The sequence below is a fragment of the Theropithecus gelada genome, chromosome 16 (genome assembly GCF_003255815.1).
Source record: "Theropithecus gelada isolate Dixy chromosome 16, Tgel_1.0, whole genome shotgun sequence".
NCBI lineage: Eukaryota > Metazoa > Chordata > Mammalia > Primates > Cercopithecidae > Theropithecus > Theropithecus gelada.
Window position 1 is genome coordinate 32,255,319 of NC_037684.1, and position 23,359 is coordinate 32,278,677.

The following is a 23,359-nucleotide window of genomic DNA, read 5'->3' on the forward strand; positions in this document are numbered from 1 at the left end:
GGAAGATTCAAGACTGCCACTTCACAGACTTGCCGAAGGACCATGCAGGACCATCTGCTCAGTGGAGTCCCTGCCTTCCTCTGGCCACCACTTGTCCCTCTGTGAAACGGAGAGGATGAGCTGAGCGACTCTGATGACCCCACCAATGTTCTGGATGATCCCCTTTTTCACTGCCCTGCCCTCCTCTTTCTCTCCCATGCATTTGGCGCTTCCTGCTGCCCCCACCAGGGGTCCACAGAGACACAGGACAGGCTGTGGCTTTGACTTGCTTTATTGAGCCTATGCGGGAGCAGGGAGCAAGCTTTGGCCAGAGCCAAGGGTGCAGAAGGGAGAGCTGGGCTGGCACTGCTCATGGAGTCATAGGAGACAGAAGATAGCATTACAAGTCCAGTGGGCTGAGCTCCCTGTGAGGACAGGGCAGAACATGGCAGTGTAGGCGGTAGGCCTCGTGCCCTCAGGAGGCCTCAGGCTGGCTCTGGGCTCCTGTTCTCCCTCTTCCACCCCCAACTACACCTTTCCAAACTCTCATTCGGTCCCACCACCCCTATTTCAGCCCCAGGGAGTTGGACAGACAGGGCAGGGAGTCAAACTCACCTGGGGGCAGCAGCATGCGGGGACCCCCACTCCGAGAAGGCCAGCGTGTCCTCTTTGTGTCTTTTCCCATACCTGGGAGGGAAGAGGCAGCAGGGGCAAGCACTGTGCCCAGGTGCCAGCCCACCCGTTTCATATCTGCCTGTAGGCACCATGTCTCCCAGGGCACATTGGCCTAGGCCTGTTCAGCACAGATGCCCTGTTTTCCCAAGAGCAGGCCTGGAAGGGGCTGGGGCTGGGGATAGGGTGTGGCCAGGAATGTGGAGTGGGCTCAGGGTCCCAGGGGCTGGATCTCTCTCCCCGACTGTGGCACACACCTAGGTCTGGTCAGCATGTTGATGTATCTACGGAGATCAGCCGCATACTGGGCCATCTGCTCTGGCGTGGCATTGTCCCCTGGGTACACTGGCTCCAGCGGGGCTCCCTGGGCACCCAGCAGTGGCTGTAGTAACAGAGCCACACAGGTGGACAGGAGCAGCAGGGAAAGGCAGAGGCGTGTGGCAGCCATCTGAGGAGCAAGCAGAGGGGAGGTGGAGAGCCCGGGCTGCAGATTTCCTGTGCCCAGGAAGCAGGGTCCATCTACCCAGCCTCTTAGCCCATCATCCATTTCTCCAAGCCTGGGGACAAGGGGGCAGAGCAAAGGGCCACTCCAAGCTGACCACTCCACCTCCTAGACACTGCTCTGAAGGCGCGGACAGCCTGTCCTGTGAGCAGCCCAGCAAGCCAGCGCCTTGCAAGTTAGAAAAGCATAGCAGAGAAAATGGGGACATGAGTCCTGGACACATGGGACTCATGACATCCAGGGCCTCATGGCTCCAAGGAGGCAGCAGCTAGTGGGAATAAGGCCATGCCAGGCCACCCACAGGGTGGGGGACACAGAATGAACTCGGGAAGCCAAGGACAGAAATCCATGACCTTGTGGGTCTGGACCTCCAACCTGCAATAGAGACAAAGATATGGGTCCTGGAGAAGATGCTATTGCCCATGTCGTCCTGCACAGACCGGCAAAGGCACTCACACAGGGACCCCTGTCACTCACAAGGTCACAGTCACACATTCCGGTTGTCCACACACAGTCACGAGTGTGCACATATACGTGCTGTCTTCTAGCATGACAGGTCTGTCCAGATGCAGAAAGCAAGACCCAAGCAGGACCTTAGGCCTCCCAAGGCCCCTGGCCCTGCGAAGCACCAACTCCTCTCCATCCGAGGCCCCAGCCTGGGGGAGGCCCCCAGAGCCCCAGGCAGGCTGAGCCCACTTACCTGGAGTCCAGAGTAAATGGGTACTAGACCAAACAAGCACCTGCCTCAGGCTGGATGAGCCCCTGCCCTCGGCTGGGCCGCTTTATAGCCCTCAGCCCCCCAGAGTCCCCGCCTCCTGTCAGCTTCTCTCGCTCCACAGCCCTCGCCCCTCCTCCAACTGTCTCCCGATATTGTCAGTATCTGAGGCCAGAGACAGGAGGAGGACAGGGCAGTGCTGTGGGTGCCAGACCAGCAGCATAACAGACAAAACTGGACCACAGGAAAAGTCTCCTGTGGGCCCCCATCCCTGACACTCCTTCCCTTTGGGCACCAGAGCAGGCTTGGTTCAAGAAAGATGGGGTTCTGGAACTTCAGAGTGACTGAAAGGTTTTGGTCACAGGCCTTGGAACTAGCTCTCCTGCCTCCCAAGGATCAACCCAAATCATCCAACAGATTCCCTCGGGGCAGAAGATTGAAGCTGCAGCTGGAAGATTGAGGCTGCAGCTGGAGCCTCCAGGATGAAGAATGGAAACTCAGGCCATCCTCTGAAGCTTGCAACTAGAACAAGGTGGGAAGAGGGAAGGCGCCTCAGGTCCTCAGGCAAGGTGGAAAGGAGTGGGGTACCAGGCTTGGAGAAACCCATTTGGTGGGTGCATAGGATGCAGAATGAGAACTCATGTGCTTGGGTTCAGGGGAAAGGTTGAGGGGGTGCCAGTTTCCCGTAGCCATTTCCCTCCCCATCTCAGAGCCCCCATTCCAGGAAAGTGCTAAAAACCAGCATCATTTGTAAAGCCTCACATTTTCCAAAGTGCTTCCAGTTCAGTCACCTCACTAAATCCCCACAACAACCTATTTTACAGATTCAGGATCTGAAATCTGCTCAGAGATGTCAAATCGCTGGCTCCAAACCACACAGCCAGTCAGTGGGAGATTCAGGATTTGAAACAAAATGTAACGCCAAAATCTAACTCCAAACCGGACTGTTTTTTTCCTAAGTGGGGCTGTCAAAGTATTGGTAGAATTTCCCACTTTTTGGCTGAGAAACCTGAGGCTCACAGAGGTAGAGATGCTTGCTCAAGATCTCGTAGCTACCGAGGTCCCAAATTCTGGCTTAGATTCTCAATCCCACTAATCCATCCCCACCAGAAGCCCCTGAATCTCCCCTGGCCAGCACCTCTTCCCAACCCCCAGTCTCCTTCCCCAGCTTAGGCCAAGGAGTGGTAACTGGCTGTGTCTGAATGACACGGTGACACGGAGTACGGAGCTAAGGACTTATGACTGCTGATGTTCTGCTGTCCCAGATTAGTACACCAAGAAGTTGGGGGGTGGGAGGAGTGTTGGGGAACAGGGAACTGGAGGTGAAACTCCAGGGATCTGGCAGGGTGGGGTTAGAGTCAGAACTGGGACCAAATCCTGGCTCTGCCATTGGCTGGCTGTGAAAGTAATTGATTTAACCTCTCTACAGTAATTGATTTAATCTCTCTACAGAAGGAAAAGCTTCACTTTTCCTCTCTGTAAAATGAGCTCATCACACCCATCTCAAGATAGGGAGAATAAAGGAAGGCTCAGCAAACATCAGTGTTCTGCCTTAACCCTCCCAATTTTGATTTTTGTTAACAAGAAGAGCAATATTGCTTCACCAGACAACTTACATTCCGCAAGGCAAATATGAAAGTCGCTCTGTCTCAGCAAGCCCGGGCCTTTCTCTGGACTGAGGTTTTCTGCTTGCAAAACAAGGGTGTGAACTGGTGACTGGTCTCAGGCTGGCCTTGGGTTTGGCAGGGAGAGGTTGCAGCTATTGCCGCCAGAGGGCGCCAGGCTCCAACCCTAGTTAAAAGGGTCTGAGCTCCCACAGGACCGTGGCCTTGGAGGGACCTGTTCTGGCTGCTACTCATGTGGGAACCCAGCCCCACTCGACAGACAGCGGATCTAGGGATTGACTCAGATGCCAGGGCCACTTGTAGTTCTGTCCTGTCGCAGAGGTAAACCTAAGTGCCTAACAAATAACAGGTACTCCACAAATGTCAACCAAACTGTAGCTTTCATTTTTCTCCTGTGCAAACAACAGATTCCTCTTCTGGGTCCTCTCAGGGATGTGGTGACAATCCAGGAGGAAGTGGTAGTAGATGTGCTTTCTACACTGCACGGCCATGTGTGTTCATTTTCTTTTTTTTTTTTTTTTTTGAGACGGAGTCCCGCTCTGTCGCCCAGACTGGAGTGCAGTGGCCGGATCTCAGCTCACTGCAAGCTCCGCCTCCCGGGTTTACGCTATTCTCCTGCCTCAGCCTCCCGAGTAGCTGGGACTACAGGCGCCAGCCACCTCGCCCGGCTAGTTTTTTGTATTTTTTTAGTAGAGACGGGGTTTCACCGTGTTAGCCAGGATGGTCTCGATCTCCTGACCTCGTGATCCGCCCGTCTCGGCCTCCCAAAGTGCTGGGATTACAGGCTTGAGCCACCGCGCCCGGCCATGTGTGTTCATTTTCATACCGCTTTGAAAAGAACTGTCCGAGGCCAGGCGCAGTGGCCCACACCTGTAATCCCAGCACTTTGGGAGGCTGAGGTGGGCGGATCACCTGAGGTCAGGAGTTCAAGACCAGCCTGGCCAACATGGTGAAATCCCATCACTACTAAAAACACAAAAATTAGCCAGGCGTGGTGGCGCATACCTGTAATTCCAGCTACTTGGGAGGCTGAGGCAGGAGAATCACTTGAACCGGGGAGGCGGAAGTTGCAGTGAACCGAGATCACTCCACTACACTCCAGCCTGGGCAACAGAGTGAGGCTCCATCTCAAAAAACACACAAAAAGCAAAAAGAACTACCCGAGATTGGGTAATTTATAAAAGAAAGAGGTTTAATTGACTCACAGTTCAGCATGGCTGGGGAGGCCTCAGGAAACTTACAATCATGGCCGAAGGCGTAGGGGAAGCAAGGCATCTTTCTCACAAGGCAGCAGGAAGGAGAAGTGCTGATTAAAGCGGAGAAGAGCAACTTATAAAATCATCAGCTCTCGTGACGACTCACTCACTATCACGAGAACAGCATGGGGAAAACTGCCCGCGTGATTCAATGACCTCCACCTGGTCTCTCCCTTGACACATGAGGACTATGGGGATTACAATTTAAGATGAGATTTGGTGGGGACGCAAAGTCTAACTACATCACTATGTCTAGAACACAGCAATGGTTCTCATTCATCTTCATGTGTTCCTGTCAGAGGCGTTTGAACCAGAGCGACTCCATCTTGAACAGGGCTGGGTAAAATGAGGCTGCGACCTGCTGGGCTGCATTCCCAGGAGGTTAGGCATTTTTAGTCACAGGACAAGATAGGAGGCCGGCACAACATACAGGTCACAAGACCCTGCTGATAGAATGAGGTAAAGAAGTTGGTAAGAACACACAAAAACCAAGAGAGTGATCAAAGTGACCGCTGATTGCCCTCACTGATTTTTCTTTTTTTCTTTTTCAGCAGAGATGGGCTTTCACCATGTTGGTGAGGCCGGTCTCGAACTCCTGACCTCAAAGGATCTGCCCCCATCAGCCTCCCAAAGTGCTGGGATTACAGGTGTGAGCCACTGCACCTGGCCTCACTGATCGTTATACACTAATGATAATACATTAGCATGCTAAGAGATGCTCCCACCAGCGCCAGACAGTTTAGAAATGCCATGGCAACATCTGAAAGTTACCATCCCTGGTCTAAAAGGAGGTGGAACCCTCAGTTCTGGGAAATCCCCACTTCTCTGGAAAACTCATGAATAATCCACCCCTTGTTTATTAGTATATGATCAAGACATAACCATAAAAATAGCCAGGCAGCAGCCATGGGGGCTGCTCTGCCTGTGGAGTAGCCAGTCTTTGTTTCTTTACTTTCCTTTTATTGATTGATTGATTTTGTAGAGATGGGGGCTCACTTTTTTGACCAAGCTCAAACGATCCTCCTGCCTCGACCTCCCAAAGTGCTGGGATTACAGGCATGAGCCACTGCACCTGGCCCTTGTTTCCTTATCTAATAAACTTACTTTCACTCTACTCTGCGGAATCACCCTGAATTCTTTCTTGCGTGAGCCACAAGAACCCTCTTTTGGGGTCTGGGTCAGGACCTCTTTTTGGTAACATTCCCATAGTGCTTGCCACAGAGCCCTGCTTAAAGAAAGCACCAATTCACCGGGCACGGTGGCTCACGCCTGTAATCCCAGCACTTTGGGAGGCCGAGGTGGGCAGATCACAAGGTCAGTAGATCAAGACCATCCTGGCTAACATGGTGAAACCCAGTCTCTACTAAAAATTTAAAAAATCAGCCGGGTGTGGTGGCACACGCCTGTAGTCCCAGCTACTCGGGAGGGCGAGACAGGAGAATCGCTTGAATCTGGGAGTCGAAGGTTGCAGTGAGCCAAGATCGTGCCACTGCACTCCAGCCTGGGTGACAGAGAGAGACTCGGTCTCAAAAAAAAAAAAGAAAAGAAAAGAAAAGAAATAAAGAAAGCACCAATTCCTGGTTTGCAGACCCACCAAATGAAGATGATAGTGGTACTTCTTCCTCTGCCCAACACCACGCCCTCTGGCACAAGGCAGATGGCCACTGGCGGTGATGGGGATGGAGTAAGTGCTATGAGACTGGGAGAGGAACACCCCAGAAACACCTGAGGTCACAGAGTGAATGAAGGCAGGTAAAGGAGCAAAGGGAATGGGGGCCCCTACATACTCGACCCCAGGGCAGCAGCTTGGCCCTCACCGAGTCCTCTATCACACACATTCCCCTGCCCTGCCCCCATCCTGGCTGTCTAACCTCAATCCCTGCTGCTTTCAGTTAATCAACCAATGAGTGGTCATTTATCGCACATCTGTTCTGGGCCTCATGGGGGCAGCAGGAGGTGATGAAGAAGCAAGGGTTCTACAAAGAGGTCAAAGCTGCGTGAGAAGCTAGGGGAAGGCTTGCGTTTTTTTTTTTTTTTCAGATGGGCTCTCACTCTGTCACTAGGGCTGGGGTGCAGTGGCAGGATCAGGATCATCGCTCACTACAGCGATGTCTCCTGGGCTCTGTCTCCTGGACTCAAGGGATCCTCCCATCTCAGCTTCCCAAGTAGCTGGGACCACAAGTGCTTGCCACCATGGCCTGCTATTTTTTTTTATTTTTTTATTTTTTTGAGAGATGGGCTCAAGTATCTACCCAGCTCAGCCTCCCAAAGTGCTGGGATTATAGCCGTGAGCCATTGCATCTGGCCAGGATGGCTTTTTTTGAAAGTGAGGACGTGAAAGTTCAGAAAGGGGAAGAAACTGGCTGTGGCCCTCCAGCAAGCTGGCAGCCATCCCTCACCTAGCCCTGTGCCTCAGAACCTTACTCACAGGTCATCTTACAAATGCCTCTTTGCTACCTTGTGAGAGAGGCAGGAATTACTCTTCGCCCTTATCGGATGAGAAAACCGAGGTCCAGTGAGGTAGCTGAGGCTGTCTAAGGTCACATGGGAGTCAGGAAGGGTCAAAACTAAACCCAGGTCCACATGGTTCCAGCCTGGCTTTATCCCTGTTTGCAGACCCCCCCAATCCCAACCCGCCACTGGCTAGAGCCTGGCCCGGCTCTTAAGCCAATGTCTTATTCCAAAATTAAATGGCAACAGCAGAGGAAGAGATAGAGTGGGGGGTAGCTGCCCCCAGATGCCAGGACCTATGCCCTGGAGAAGCCTTGGGCTGGGGATAGCTGTGACATGCACACACGTACCTTACGCCCCTTCTCTCACCCACTCTGAGCCAACTCAGGACCCAGTGGGGGCTCACTCCACTAATTTGGAGCCTGGGCTCTGCCTCCACTTCTCTCTGCCCTGGGAACGCTATCTGCCTCCAGGGCCTCCTGAAGACACACAGGGAGAGTTCAATATTTCTCCCTTCCTGTCTCCAGTGTCTGCAATAGCCAATCCTGTCATTGCCGCTCCAAATTTTTCTCAAAGAGGAAGGCTTCTTTCTTGCTGAAATAGAAACTAAACTAAGCTACATAATACAATTTGAGAACAGCCTGGCCAACATGATGAAACCCCATCTCTACAAAAAATACAAAAAATTAGCCAGGCATGGTCGTGGGTGCCTGTAATCCCAGCTACTCGGGAGGCTGAGGCAGGAGAATTGCTTGAACCTGGGAGGCAGACGTTGCAGTGAGCTGAGACAGCACCACTGCACTCCAGCCTGGGCGACAAGAGCAAGACGCCATCTCAAAAAAACAAGCCGGGCGTGGTGGCTCATGCCTGTATTCCCAGCACTTTGGGAGGCCGAGGCAGGCAGATCACGAGGTCAGGAGATTGAGACCATCCTGGCTAACACGGTGAAACCCCTTCTCTACTAAAAACACAAAAATTAGCTGGGTGCGGTGGCAGGCGCCTGGAGTCCTAGCTACTCAGGAGGCTAAGGCAGGAGAATGGCGTGAACCCGGGAGGTGGAGGTTGCAGTGAGCCGAGATTGCGCCACTGCACTCTAGCCTGGGCAACAGAGCAAGACTACATCTCGTTTAAAAAAAAAACAGACAGTGTTGGGGAGGTAAACAGGGAGGCCAGGGCAGTAAGGTTCCTGGAGGAAATGAGACCTGAAGTGGCCTTGAAGGCTGGAGGCAGGGGGAAATGCTATTTCACAGAAGCAGGGGTCTGTGGCAGTGGGGTTGAGCACTTTAGGGGCGCACACTGAGAAATTGCAGGAAATGCCACCGAAGGAGGAAAGGGTGTTATGAAAAGCCTGAGTTTCTGGCAGAGAGTTTAGATTTCATGTTTAGTAGAAACAGAACTGCTTCGGGATGAGATCTCTTACCTCTGTCCCTTATTCTATGGCTTCCTGCAAGCCTCTTCCTCTCCGCCTTGGGATTCCCATTGGTTCAATGAAGAGATAGGCCCAAATGATTTCTAGATGACATTCAAAGGACATCATGTTCCTAGCAGATAATGTTAGGTGCCCAAATATCCACATTCTCCTTTCATCATCAAAGACCTTCAGATGGTACATATGTAGGTTTGTTATATAACAAAAAGATAATCCGGCTGGGCACGGTGGCTCACACCTGTAATCCCAGCACTTTGGGAGGACAAAGCGGGTGGATCACCTGAGGTCCGGAGTTCAAGACCAGCCTGTCCAACATGGTGAAACCCTGTGTCTACTAAAAATACAAAATTAGCTGGGCCGTGGTGGTGCATGCCTATAATCCAACCTCTTCGGGAGGCTGAGGCAGGAGAATCGCTTGAACCAGGAGGGGGAGGTTGCAGTGAGCTGAGATCGTGCCATCGCACTCCAGCCTGGGCAACAAGAGCAAAACTCTGTCTCAAAAAAAAAAAAAAAAAAAGATAATCCATTTGTAAATTTAAAAAATTTGTAAAAACAAAGAGCTTGAGATGGGCACACAGCCACTCAGCAAAGACATAGGTTGCCTTTGCAGCTTAGTGGGGCCATGAGACTAGGCTTTAGCCAATGGGCTGAGAGTTAAAGTGGTTTTTGCCATTCCGTTTTTAGGAATGGATGTGCCTGCCTATGGCAGATTATATTTTTCAAAGATGACACAAAAATACCTCCTATCTCATGTGTGATTCTACAGTGGGGTCTGTGTCCCCTCTTCTTGAATGTGAGTGCACTTGTGACTGCTTTGACCAACAGAATATGGGATATGGTGCTATGTGACTTCTGAGGCTGGGTCACAAAAAATGGTTGTCATGAGCTAAATTGTGTTCCTCCTGAAATTCATATGTTGAAGTCCTAACTCCCAGTACTTCAGAATGTGACCTTATTTAGAAAAGGGGTCATTGCAGATATAATTAGTTAAGATGAGGTTGCCAGGCGCGGTGGCTCACGCCTGAAATCCCAGCACTTTGGGAGGCCAAGGCGGGCAGATCACAAGGTCAGGAGTTTGAGACCACCCTGGCCAACATAGTGAAAGCCCATCTCTACTAAAAATACAAAAATTAGCTGGGTGTGGTGGCGCATGCCTGTAGTCTCAGCTACTCCGGAGCCTGAGGCAGGAGAATCGCTTGAACCTGCGAGGCGGAGGTTGTGGTGAGCCTAGATCACACCACTGCACTCCGGCCTGGGCAACAGAGCGAGACTCCATCTCAAAAAAAAAAAAAAAAGATGAGGTCATACTATAGTGTGTGAGCCCCTAATCCTATAGGACTGTCCTCCTTTGAAAAGGGGAAATTTGGACACAGAAACAGACATGCAAAGAGGGAAGATGAGGTGAAGAGACACAGCTCAGACACCCACCTTCAAGACAACGAGAGGGGCCTGGAACAAATCAGAAGGAATCAACCTGCCAACGACTTCATTTCAGACCGCTAGCCACAAGAACTGTTGTTTAAACCACCCAGTCTGTGATTCTTTGGTATGGCAGCCCTAGCAAACTAAACAGCAATGCCACCTTCATCTGATTCTCTTGAAATACTCTAAGCAGGAGACTAGTTACCATGTAAGTCCAACTACCCCAAGAATATCAGGCTGGAGAGGCCACATGTAGGTACAATGGTCAACATCCCCAGCTGAACTCAACAGCCAGCATCAGCATGCGAATGAGCCTTCTCAGGCATCAGCCCGGTGAATCCTTAACTGCAACCCTGCCAACCTCTGGTAGTATCCGCATGTGAGACTCAAAGCAAGAACTGCCAGGAGGAGCACTTCCTGACCCTGACCCACAAAATCCTCAGTGATGTACAATGGTTGTTTGAAGCTGCCAAGTTTTAGGGTAACTTATTATACAACGTAGTAACCAGAGTGCCTATCTTGCTCTTCCCTCCCTTGCCACTGGCCAGAACACAGATGAGGCCATGGTGGGCTGTCTTCAGTCCTGTAACTGACATAGATGAGGGCATGGGGAAGCCACAAATGGGGAGCCTGGGCTCTTGGATGCCCTCATGGAGTACAACTGCCAACTCCCCAGATGCCACTCACATTTCATGCAAGAGAAATAAATTTCCATCTTGTTTAAGCCACCGTTAATTCCACCTGTTTTTTTTTTTAAGCCAAATCAATATCCTAGTAATATGATATATGTAAAACAAACAGCTCAGTGTCTAGCACATAAATAAGTGTTTTTTGGGAAAGGTAATTATTGCTATTCTCATTATTATACTAATAATAATTATTAATAATACTATTACCCTAAACTGCTCAACACTCCTCAAAATGAACATGAGGTGGACCCATATGACTGATGGTCAATGAGACATGTCAAGCTGGACAGAAATTGTCTGTAGTCATGCCTAATTCATACCAGGTCTCTCTTCCATCCGCCTTAAACTGACTATAGCTCTCCCAGGCAGACCAATAGACAGGGGATCAAGGACACCAACACACAGACACATTCTCCCGCTCCCCACACACACAATGAACCAAAGCTCTGGGCAGCCACTGTGTGCTCCCGTCCCACCCGTCCGGTTGCAGGAGAGAAGACAGGAGGCAAAATGGGATGGAAAGTGGGTCTAAGATAATGAGTGGGGGAGAGGGAGTCAAAGAAACTAACTTCATCCCCAAAAATCAGGCAAGGCTTCCGGGAGGAGGTGACCACTATACTGAGATTATCTTCCAGGCTGAAGAGAGGGAAAGGGCTCTGCAAGCAGGGAGAGTGGCCTGGGCAAAGGCGCAGAGCATCAGAATCCACATAGCTGGTGACCTCCACCTGCCTCCTCTGCCTCACCCTTTCAGCTCCACCTCCAGGGAGGCTGGAGGGCAGCACACGGGAGGGTGGGTGTCAGAGCCCTCTGGCCCCCAAGGGACCTGTGTCCAAGCAGGGACCTTCTCTGCAGCTATGGCACAGTCAGCTTTAGAGTCTTCTCTCCTTCCAGAACCATTGAACTGCAAATAGTCCTTAAAAACCCTGATCCGGGCCGGGTGCAGTGGCTCACGCCTGTAATCCCAGCATTTTGGGAAGCCAAGACAGGCAGATCACGAGGTCAGGAGATCGAGACCATCCTGGCCAACATGGTGAAACCCCGTCTCTACTAAAAATACAAAAATTAGCCGGGTATGGTGGCGGGCACCTGTAGTCCCAGCTACTCAGGAGGCTGAGGCAGGAGAATCACTTGGACCCAGAAGGTGGAGTTTGCAGTGAGCCGAGATGGCACCACTGCACTCTAGCCTGGGCAACAAAAGCAAAAACTCTGTCTCAAAACAAAAAGCAGAAACAAAACAAAAAAACCCTGATCTGCTGCAAGGATGCCCCAGCCTTCCTGTTGTTTTTTCACTCTCTGGGTAACAGGCTTTGATTTCCTCCCTCATCTCCTAGCGCCTTGCTTCAGATTTGGGCAAGTCTTGCCGACCTAGAGTCCCAGGACAGAGCCCACAGCTACAGGAGGCTGTGTCCCAGGAAGGAGACATAGGCCCTTCCTTCCTGAGGCCCCAGGAGGGACACAGGATACAGAGACATAGACAGAGCTCTCAGTGAACAGAGCGGAGGCCTTGAGAGCCGGGCAGCCAGTGAAGGCAGGAAGAGTGCAATTGGGCAATCAAGGCAAGCTTCTTGGAGGAAAGGGGCAGGGAAGGATGGATGTCAGGGGAGATCAGTCTGCAGGCAGAGGCTCTGGAATAGGTGCAGAGTAGTGAGGGATTCGAGTTGGATTCCAGTTTAAACATCCACAGAGCCTTTAGGCTTCAGTAGCTAGTCCAGGGGAGGGGGGGTACATGGAGGGTGTCCCTATGGCCTTGTCACTGGGAAAGAACGGTTCATGACTTATCCACTGAGTGTGAATTCAGCGATATGGGGGAGGACAGTTTCTTAGGGATAGGGAAGCCTCCACACTCCCATTGCTCCTCTACTCAGTGAAAGGGGGACGGTAGAAATGGCCTACCTCTCCAGCCAGCACACATACAGCCATCTCACCCCCACACGGCTCGTCCTCCACAGCCCCATTTTGGATCACACTTCACCTCCAGCCACTCCAGCCCTGGGCGCTAGTAATACAGCTCCTGGGGAAGTTCCCCAGTGTGTTGGTGCCCGACTCGTCCCCCAGCCGTCTTTGGCTTCACGGGGTGGGGGAGGGACAGCCCTGACCCCGTCTGCTCTCCTAGGCTGCCTAGCAGGCTCCCGTCCACGCTCCCCGCCCTTCTTCCAGAGCTCCATCCACCCCTGCCCCCACTCGACCAGAGTTCCTTCCACAGCAATTCCTGGTCTGGGCGCTGTCCAGCTCCAGGCTGGGTGGTCGAGTCTTCCCTGGGCTCCGAGCAGAGGGAACCCCGCCGCCCGCCCCAGCCTTGTCCTGGGGCGCCTCTGTCCAAGTCGGTTTTCTCTTCCCTGGCCCCCACGCCTCTACTCTCCACTTCCACTGGACGCCACCTCCACGAAGGAGAAAGGAAAGGAAATACAAAGGCACACATTCCGTTTCTGTGGAATTTGCTCTTTATTTTGGGACCAGGGAAGGACCACACACAGCCCTCCAGCCCAGGGGGCGGGGGCACGGAGATGCGGGCGGAGGGCCGCACCCGAACCCTGCCCAGACGCCGCCGTCGGGAGGCAGAATCCGGGTTTGTGGGGTAGGGAGTGCTATGCAAATGAGATGGGCGTGGTTGGCAGATCTCCCAGGAGGCCTCAGGGGTCCTCACCACAGGTCTGGGACCTCCGACCTGCGGAAGCGAAGGGGAAGGAATTGGATCTGGGGAGGCGAGCCTGTGAGACGTCGTAAGTGATGTTGCCAGGGTGGGGCCAGGCCGCGCTCTCAGAGGCAGTATGTGTGGTGACGGGAGCGCTTTTACCGCGACCTGATGGGGCGGTTCTCGCCGTCGGGGAAGAACGTTTTGGAAAGGAGCGCGTCCGGGCCGTCTCTTTTCCCATACCTGGGGGCGGGGCGGGAAGAGCGTGGTCAGATCTGGCCACGCCCCCAGGTGGAGCGGGGCCACAAAGTGAGAGCCCCAGGGGTCCCGCTCCGCCCGCTCGGCGACTACGCTCACCGCTGCCGGGTGACCAGGTTGAGGTAGTGGCGCAGGGAGGCGTAGTAGCGGCTCAACTCCTCCGGGGAGGCGTCTTCGCCAGGAGCCTCGGGTTTGATGGGGTAGGCGTCGACCAGAGCCCCCAGGCAGGCGAGCAGGGCCAGAATCACTGTGGCCAAGGCGGGCCACGGCCTGCGCACGAGCACCATCTGGGAAGGCGATACTGGGGGGTGGGTCATTCCAAGCCTCGACCCTCCACGGCGGGAGGCTGCGGCTGCCGTCGGGGCCGCGCTCTGACGCTCTTCCTGGGGCTGGTACCGGACCAAGGCTCAGCCACCGGCTTGCTGTGTATTCTCGGGCACTGCACCGTCTCCTGACTCAGTTTCCTCATCTGTGAGAGGGGCATAAGCCCTGCCTGCCTCCCCACGCCCACTCCCGCTGCTGCCCAGAGAGTTAGTTGCTGGCAACGGGACTCCCGGGCCTCCTTCCCACCTCCAATGGCCCCCTCCAATCCAGTTTCCTACCACTCACCCCCAGCTTCCACCACCCATCCTCAGTTTCCCCACAAAACACCCTGGGTTTCCTGGTAGCAGACCATGTTTGAGCCCCCAGCCACTCACAGCGATAACTTGTGAAGCAGATGAGCAGGAGGTGGAAGGCGAGGGAAGTCCCAAGGGCTGCACTGCAGCAGGTCAAGCTGAGGCCTCCTCTGCTCAGCGCTTTCCTTGTGGGGCTTATATCCCCGCCTGGAAAGGGAGGGGGAGTCCTAGGGGGAGGGGGAGCCAGCAGGGGGTGGGCCCTTCTTCCTCCCTCCTTCCACCCTCGCCAGATCACTGAGTTTATACCCAGCCAGTGTGTGATGTCTCCACCTCGCAGGAGCTGAGGGGGCAGCTGCCATGCTCAGATTCGGGGTCTCACTGGATGGGGTACCCAGCCTGAACCCCATATTCACCCCACAGCCCCCCAGTGGCAGGTCTAGTCTCCTGAGGAAGTGAAGCAGTTGGGTCTAGACTCCTGGGGCAGCCCCTAAGACCAGAGTTGAGATTCTATCTTCCCTAGCCTGTCCGTGGGTGGGAGTTGGGGGTGGGAGGGTGGACACATTCCCTCCAGTCTGTGGGATCTATGACCACTCTTTCCAAAAGACAACCCTTTTCAGCCTCTGCTCAAAGGGTTTGGAGAAGGGCTGAGGAGTGACAGGACCTCTTGGGGAAAGTCTCCTGGAGACAGGGTGACCTTGTCTGACCTTGACCTGACCTGACCTTGGCTCCTGACCTGCAGTTTATGGTGTCTTGGGGGAAAGGCCTCTCTGAACACTCCATTATGTCCTCTCTCTATTAAAGAGTGGGAAGAGAGGCAGGAGGAGGCAGAAGCCAATCCCCCCACCAGAAGCAGCTGAGTTGGCCACCTATGTATCCAGACTGGCACACACAGACCCCGGTCCAGCCATGTGTGGCATAGAGCCCCCTCCCAAGGCAGAGTGTCTCCACCCCTATGCAGGTGTCATTCGGGGCACTGGTGTCTTCTGGGCCTGAGTGATGCCAAGGCTTCCCAGGCACATGCCACTGTCCCCAGCCCATGGCAGTTTGCACTGGGCTCTAAGCCCAGATCCTTTGAAGGAAAGGACTCATGTTTATTAAGCACCTACTGTGCACCAGGTAGTGCATAATTTCAGGCATCACAAGACGATGAACTGAGTGTATCTCCATTTTCCAGATGAGCAAACTGAAGTCCTGGGAGGTGATGGAGCAGCCAAGCTCACCCACAATTCAAACAGGAAAAGGAGGGTGAGGCAGACCCCAGGAAGAGGACCTCTCAGTTGTGAGGGGCAGAAAGGCTCAGCACCTGGAGTAGCCATTGGGGTGCCAGAGGCAGGCCTGAGAACAGGGACCCGAAGACTAAGTCTGGGGCCCACCACCCACTCTGAGAGGCCAAGTAGGGGAAGGGCCTCCAGACTGCCAGCCCCCTCAAACCCACCTGCCCAGGAGGAGAAAGGGCTGTGGGGAGGTCTCCCCATAAAGTCCTTCCAGCTTCCTCTCCCTGGCCCATGGGGGCTGACAGGGCCAACTTGTCCGGGCCCTTGGTTCTGAGCCAGCCCCTCCAGCCCCAGGACAGATGGCTGTTGGCGCTATTTTTAGAGCTCTCCTGAGATGGGGAGTTCAGGGCTCTCTGTCACCCTTTTATGGGTTCAATCACCTGCATTCTCCGGAAATGGCTCCTTATCAGCCAGTCAGGCCCCGTAGGACTCCACATCCCGGGAAACACCAGGGTGCCCTGCTGAGCATGGGGGTGGAAGAGGACACCAGGACAAGGGGACATAGATCCTGCCCTTGGAGGGAGGAGAAAAATCATTCCTTTTAGGAAGCCCTCATCCAGGGAGCAAGGCACACCCCTGTCCTTTAAGAACCCCATTCTCAAAGGAGAGACATGGTCATGTCATAGGGGAGCCCTAGTCTGAGGGGTTCCCAGAACATAGATACAGAGAGACAGAGACAGCCTTTGTCCGGTTTGGAGGGGAGACAGAGGAAATCAAAGAATTCCATTCCTCCATGGAAAGACAAAAGACAGGTGCTCACCCTAGGATGGAGGGGGCAGTGGGGCTGGTTAGGACATCTGTGATCCCAGGGGTCAGGGCCTAGAGAAGGACCCTGCAGGCTAACAGGGGCAAGGATACCAGACAGTAGGGAGCTATTTGCTCTTCTGATCCTGCGGCACTAACCCTGGTGGTTGTAGGGGGTTTCTAGTGCACCGATCCCAGGCAGAGAGAAGAAGGAACCTGTGAGATGGCCACAGGGAATCTGACATCCCTGGAACCCTATTATGGCTTGGGGAGCGTGGAGTCCAAGGACAGATGGGAAGAGAGGACAGACACTGTAGAAGCTAGAGGGCATGGGGTGGCCTAAATTCGGGCTACAACCTCTGAAGAAGTCAATTCCTCATTTATAGCCAAAGTAAATGGGCCCCTAGGTGGTCTCAGTGTAGACCAGGAGCCAGCCGCACATCCCTGCAAACCGTCTCTATCCATCATACCCCCACCCTCCAATCTCAGTCCCCAATTACAGGGCAAGCTGATTGGTTCATTAATCACCGCTTCCTCATTGAAGAGCTTATTAACTTGTTGATTAGCGGGGAAGATGTCTCAGCCCTCGATCAATGGGCTCAGCCACTCCCCATCCACACACCCACACCCATCATTGCTGCATGACTCAGTGACCATGAGACATGTCTGGGGTGTGAGGGGGGAAACTTCAGAAACAATCGTTTTTGTAGAAGTGATCCCAGGTCCCAAGTGAGACCAGGACCTGCCTCCAGTTTGTCTTTGAAGGGTAGGGGACAGACTCAAAGGGGGAGGGGACAGAATCAAAGGGTTCCTTTGGTCCCCATTCTGAGACCACCTGGCAAGGCCACCCCAAGTCAGGGAGACCATGGACCTGGACCCCAGCCAACAATTCTCCTTGTCCAGTGGGCTCAAGGGCCACTCATCAAGATGGTGTAGCCTCTGCCATTTATCCCCAGAGGCTTAGAATTCTGTACCCCATCACCCACCTGCCTGTACCCACTCCACACACAAGGCCTCTCTTTGATCACCATGCACTGTGCAGCACTGCTCCACTGCTTTCCACCCTCAGGCATTTCCTCATGCCCAGGGTCCTGCAGACAGCAGGTTATCATACAGCAAGTGTAATTCAGGCCAGGTGTGGTGGCTCAGCACTTTGGGAGGCCCAGGTGAGTGGATCACGAGGTCAGGAGTTCCAGACCAGCCTGGCCAACATGGTGAAACCCCATCTCTACTAAAAATACAAAAATTAGCCAGGTGTCATGGCGCGTGCCTGTAGTCCCAGCTACTCGGGAAGCTGAAGCAGAATTGCTTGAATCCGAGAGGCAGAGGTTGCAGTGAGCCAAGGTCGCGCCACTGCACTCCAGCCTGGATGACAGAGCGAGACTCTATCTCAGAAAGAAAATAAAAAGAGTAATTCAGTCCTCACACAATAAGCACTTATTAAGTCCCTGCTGTGTGCCAGGCACTGATCTAGGCACTGGGATAGAGCAGTGAACAAACAGGCAAAATCCTTGCTCTCATAGAGCTCACATTCTAGCGACAGGAAATAGAAAATAAATAAGCATGGAGGCTGGGTGCGGTGGCTCACGCCTGTAATCCCAGCACTTTGGGAGGCCGAAGCAGGTGGATCATCTGAGGTTAGGAGTTCAAGACCAGCCTGGTCAACATGGTGAAACCCTGTCTCTACTAAAACTACAAAAATTAGCCAGGCACGGTGGCGGGCACCGGTAATCCAGCTACTCGGGAGACTGAGGCACAAGGATCACTTGAACCCAAGGGGCGGAGATCGCAGTGAGCCAAGATGGTGCCACTGCACTCCAGCCTTGGTGACAGAGTGAGAATCTGTCTCACATAAATGAATAAATACATAAATAAATAAGCATGAAATATGTCTGGTAAGTGCTATAGAGAAAAATGAGAGCTGGCTGTAGGGGCTCACGTCTGTAATCCCAGTGTGCTGGGAGATCAAGGTGGGAGGATCACTTGAGCCCAGGAAGGAAGTGAGGAAGCAAACCATGAAGCTACCTTGGGAAGAGTGGGGCATGGGTTTAGGAAACAGCAATGCCAAGAAGGAAGGGATTTTCACTTTTTATGGTAGGAGCTCCCCTAGGACCCCTCCCTCTTACCTGAAGCTTCTGCAAAACAGTAACAGATACCTATGGTGTGGTGCATGCTCAAGGCTCAGGCTTCGCTCTAGAACAGAGGTAGGCAAACTCTGTAAAGGACCAGATAGCAAATATCTTAGCCTTTGTGGTCCATACAGTTTCTATTGACACTGTTAGGTTCATCCACTGTAGCTTGAAAGCCGCCATGGAATACACCAAAAAAAAAAACAAAAAACAAAACAAAAAAAAAAACGCATGGTAGTGCTTCAGTAAATCTTTACTTACAGATGTTGAAGTTTGAATTTTATGTAATTTTCATGTCATAAAATTTTTTTAGTTTATTTTAACTGCTTACAGATTCAACCACTTTAAAAGCCATTCTTTTCATTATTATTGAACTCAAGGGATCCTCGGGCCTCAGCCACCCCAAATGCTGAGATTATAGGCATGAGTCACTGTGCCTGGCCTAAAAGGCTTTTTTTTTTTTTTTAATTTGAGACAGAGTCTTGCTGTGTCACCCAGACTGGAGTGCAGCAGCATAATCTCAGCTCACTGCAACCTCTGCCTCCCGGGTTCAAGAGATTCTCCTGCCTCAACCTCCTGAGTAGCTGGGATTACAGGCACATGCCACCACGCCTGGCTAATTTTTGTATTTTTAGTAGAGACGGGGTTTCACCATGTTGGCCGGGCTGGTCTCCAACTCCCAGCCTCAAGTGATCTGCCTGCCTTGGCCTCTCAAAGCGCTGGGATTACGGGTGTGAGCCACCACACCTGGCCCCTAAAAGGCATTTTAACCCATAGAATGTACAAAAACAGGCCCACAGGGCTATAGTTTGCTGACTCCTGGTCTAGAAAAGCAAGAACTCAACTACCTCTGGGTTGAGTTGTCTGTTGGTTGGATGTGTCCCTAGCCTGTTTATGCCAGGTGTATTCGTCATTGTAATCATATAATTGAATTAAATATTATATAAACTGATGAAATATGAGTGCATAAAGAATTGTTTCCTTGCAAACTACGTTAAGTGCTTTGGAAGTAATACACAAAGAGATTTGCTGACATGTTGAATTAGGTGTGAAAGATAAACTATTAAGGGAAAATCCTAAAAATCTAGACGTGTGCTACATCAGATTGCTTCACAAGTGTCTTTAAGTTTAAAGAAATTGGAAATAATAGGTGACAAATTATAGGATTGTGGGTGTGATTTATGCAAGAAAGTCAAAGGGGGATTTGAGTCAAGATACCCAAAGAAAAATTTGTGCCTGAACGTGTATTTTGTGTTTGAAGTCAAAACAAAGTGACTAAGACCTGTATGTGTTTTTATGATTGCCTACTTAAACTGACTTTTTCAAAACACTGGTCAATGACTCAGACCTGTTTATACCAAAACAAGGGCTTCTCCAGTACTTTATATATTTCCAATATAGTTTGAATGTTTAAAGGGTATTTCTATTTAATGGCTTAAATAGCAACCAAAGAATTTTTTAAAACCCATAAAAATAGGCTGGTTGCAGTGGCTCATGCCTGTAATCCCTGCACTTTGGTAGATCAAGGCGGGCGGATCACCTGAAGCCAGGAGTTTGAGACTATCCTGGCCATGTCGAAACCCTGTCTGTACTAAAAATACAAAAGTTAGCCGGGTATGGTGGTAGCACGTGCCTATAATCCCTCTTGGGAGACTGAGGCAGAAGAATCACTTGACCCTGGGAGGCGGAGATTGCAATGAGCCAAGATCGCTCCACAGCACTCCAGCCTGAGTGACAGAGCGAAATTCCATCTCAAAAAAAAACAAAAACAAAAACGAAAAACAATAAAAATAAAATGCTGGTGTGTGTTGCGAAGCCTGAAATCAGATACTGTGAGGGTCCCTGGGCTCCAGCCCCTGGGAGTTCTGTGCACATCCCCTCCACATGAGTGCTCCTGTTCTCAGATGAGCTCCTGTTTGAATCCAAAACTTTTTCAAGGGCCCAACAGTCTCAAGAGGCCTGTGCTGTAGGTGCAGAAATTCAAGTCCTGAAAGAGGTATGGATTCAAGGAGGAACAGTTCTGACCTATGTCAGACACAGTCAGCTCCCTTATTCACCAGGCCCTTGTGGACTTGTGTCTTCGTGGCTCCTGGCATCTGATGTGATACCGGCACGTGGTGGGCTCCTAGGTTATCGAATCAGTCAACTTGTGAACATATTAGTTAAGATATTCCTGCACCTGCCTTAATAGATACCAAATAGCAATAGCTTAAATATCATAGATGTTTATTTCTCTCTCATGTAAGAGACCAAGCTGGCAGCCAGGAGGTATGGTGCCTCTGATCTACAAGGAGCCCAAGCACCATCTATCTTGTTACTCCAAGATTATGCACCCATCTACATGGTTTAAGAATGTTTGGCCAGGCGCGGTGGCTCACGCCTGTAATACCAGCACTTTGGGAGGCCAAGGCGGGTGGGGCACCTGAGGTCAGGAGTTGGAGACCAGCCTGGCCAACATGGTGAAACCCCATCTCTACTAAAAATACAAAAAAATTAGTCGGGAGTGGTGGTGGGCACCTGTAATCCCAGCTACTCAGGAGACTGAGGCAGCAGAATTGCTTGAACGCGGGAGGCGGAGGTTGCAGTGAGCTGAGATTGAGCCACTGCACTCCAGCCTGGCATCTCAAAAAAAGAAAAAAAAAAGAAAAGAGAAAAGAAAAGGGTGTTTATTACCCCACATTCACATTCCAGGCCACAGGGATGAGAAACAAGGAAGTAGAGGGCAAGCATTTTGCCCTTTAAGAGTTGGGTATGGTAGAGGTCAGGTTCCTGGCCCACACCTGTAATCTCAGCATTTTGGGAGGCTGAGGCGGGAGGACACTTGAGCCCAGGAATTTGAGACCAGCCTGGGCGACATAGCAGGATCCTGTCTCTACCCAAACAATAAAAAATAAATTAGCCTGGTATGGTGGTGCGTGCCCGTAGTCACAGCTACTTGGGAAGCTGAGGTGGGAGGATTGCTTGAGCCTGAGGGGTCAGAGCTGCAGTGAGTTGTGATTGCTCCACTGCACTCCAGCCTGGGCAACAGAGCAAAACCCCATCTCAAAAAAAAACAAACAAGCCAACCAAAAAAGTGAAGTTGGGGAGGAAGGAGAGTATCAGGAAGAATAGCTAATGGTTGCTGGGCTTAATACCTAGGTGATGGGAAGATTCATGCAGCAGACCACCATGGCACATATTTACCTATGTAACAAACCTGCACATCATGTACATGTACCCCTGAACTTACAAGCTGGAAATAAAGAGTATGATGAGGAAGCTGCATTGCTTCTTGTGCTCCTGTCCCATTGGCCAGAACTTAGTCACGTGGCCATGCCTAGCTAGAAGGCTCTTGGCCTCTGTTTTGCTCTATTTTCTTTTTCTTTTCACTTTTTTTGAGATGGAGTCTCACTCTGTCACCCAAGCTGGAGTGCAGTGGTGCAATCTCAGCTCACTGCAACCTCCGCCTCCTGGGTTCAAGTGATTCTTGTGCCTCAGCCTCCCGAGTAGCTGGGATTACAGGCTCTTGCCACCACACCTGGCTAAGTTTTGTATTTTTAATAGAGACAGGGTTTCACCATGTTGGCCAGGCTGGTCTTGAGCTCCTGACCTCAGCCTCCCAAAGTGCTGGGATTATAGGTGTGAGCCACCGTGCCTGGCCTGTTTTGTTCCATTTTCCCCAACCCTCGTGTCAGCCCAGTTTCTGTCTTCTCTGCCTCCAAACTCACCTGTCTCTTACCACAATGAAAGTGGCCTTCACCTCAGCATACAGCCTCCTCCTCCCTCAACCCCCTGCCTGGAAGTGGGAACCTGTCACCTTACCTCACCCATCTTTTCCTTTCACTCTTTCCCATCACTCTAAGTAAAGAGACCATGAGTTGTTCCCCAGTACCTATTTTCCCCTTCTTCCCTTACAATAGAGTTTAGCTGAGCATATGGCTTCCCAGCTAAAAACTACATTTCCCAGTCTCCCTTGAGCCAAGTGACTTCTTGTGACTAAGTTCTGGCCAATGGATGTGAGCAAGAGTGATGTGTGCCACTCCCAAAATGTGCTATTAGAAGGAATGTGGGTATCCTCTCACTCCTCTATTTTTCCCCTTCCGTGACCCTTAATGCAATGTCAAATGGAAATGTAAAAATGAGCCATTTTTCAGCTTTATTAAGGTATCATTAACAATAAAATTGTATATAGTTAAAGTGTGCAATGTGATGATTTGATATATGTATACATTGTAAAATTACTGCTATCAAATTAACACATCCATCACCTCACATTGTTACTTTTTCTTATGTGAGAATGCTTAAGATCTACACTCTAAGCAGATTTCAAGTATACAGTAGAGTATTACTAACTATTAACTATAGTCACCATGCTGTACAAAAAATGAGCCATTCTTGACCGTGTGAATGAAGGAATCTTTTAGTCACAGGAGTGCCCTCAGACTGCCAGGACCAATTTGTCTGCATCACATTGGAAATGCCTGGGGCTTCCCCATTCCCCAGGGGCGGCTTTCACCAATGACTGATAATGTAGGGACATAAACACTTCATTTTGCCTCTGATTTGTATGACTTGAGATGTAGTCAACAGATGTTACCTGGAACATGCGATGGGCATTTTTGGGGGGGCGGCACACAGCTGCTGAAACACCCATCACAATAGCAGACGAGGGCAAGGGCACCAATGCCCTCGTTCCAAGTCTAAAGGGCCTGGAGAAGTTCTTGTCCCCTGAGCTCTCGGCACTGACCTGCCAGGGCTCCCTTATGGTACTGAAGCTGTGGAACTTGCAGCTCAGACCATAAACTCTGGGGCTAGGATGACTGGGTTGGCCACTGACTAGCTGTGTGATCTTAGGAAAATTACTTAACCTCTAGGGACCTCAGTTTTGTCATCGGTCAAATGTAGATAACAATAATATCTACTTCATATGGTTGTGACAGTTTAAAAAGCTATTAGGTTCCAGATGAGATGGAGTAAGCAGCCTCA

General features: G+C 51.5%; 2 protein-coding genes across 3 annotated transcripts; both read right to left on the reverse strand.

The window, feature by feature from the left end:
* Positions 1-253: 253 nt before the first annotated feature.
* Positions 254-23,316, reverse strand: PPY (pancreatic polypeptide). Of its 2 annotated transcripts, XM_025361994.1 has the most exons (7): positions 23,312-23,316; positions 22,655-22,673; positions 19,976-19,980; positions 1,854-1,897; positions 909-1,099; positions 595-666; positions 254-404 (listed from the first exon to the last, which is right to left on the reverse strand). In XM_025361994.1, exons 5-7 carry the CDS (start codon positions 1,097-1,099, stop codon positions 380-382), a joined length of 288 nt encoding a protein of 95 aa, XP_025217779.1. In that variant the 5' UTR covers positions 1,854-1,897; positions 19,976-19,980; positions 22,655-22,673; positions 23,312-23,316; the 3' UTR covers positions 254-379. The 2 variants fall into 2 exon arrangements, with proteins under 2 accessions (XP_025217779.1, XP_025217778.1); XM_025361993.1 differs by lacking the exons at positions 1,854-1,897; positions 19,976-19,980; positions 22,655-22,673; positions 23,312-23,316 and adding an exon at positions 1,631-1,648.
* Positions 13,159-14,408, reverse strand: PYY (peptide YY). The gene is made up of 4 exons (XM_025361995.1): positions 14,329-14,408; positions 13,730-13,917; positions 13,535-13,615; positions 13,159-13,405 (listed from the first exon to the last, which is right to left on the reverse strand). Exons 2-4 carry the CDS (start codon positions 13,915-13,917, stop codon positions 13,381-13,383), a joined length of 294 nt encoding a protein of 97 aa, XP_025217780.1. The 5' UTR covers positions 14,329-14,408; the 3' UTR covers positions 13,159-13,380.
* Positions 23,317-23,359: the final 43 nt, after the last annotated feature.

Bases quoted from the DNA above. Each gene is read 5' to 3' on its own strand.
- PPY (XM_025361993.1), bottom strand. The intron at 667-908 runs GTGTGTGCCACA...CTTCCCTCCCAG, and splicing joins AACATGCTGACCAGACCTAG to GTATGGGAAAAGACACAAAG. The intron at 405-594 runs GTGAGTTTGACT...CTGTCCTCACAG, and splicing joins CCGCATGCTGCTGCCCCCAG to GGAGCTCAGCCCACTGGACT.
- PYY (XM_025361995.1), bottom strand. From the start codon at position 13,917: ATGGTGCTCGTGCGCAGGCCGTGGCCCGCCTTGGCCACAGTGATTCTG. The intron at 13,616-13,729 runs GTGAGCGTAGTC...CCCCGCCCCCAG, and splicing joins AACCTGGTCACCCGGCAGCG to GTATGGGAAAAGAGACGGCC. The intron at 13,406-13,534 runs GTAAAAGCGCTC...TCGCTTCCGCAG, and splicing joins AACCGCCCCATCAGGTCGCG to GTCGGAGGTCCCAGACCTGT.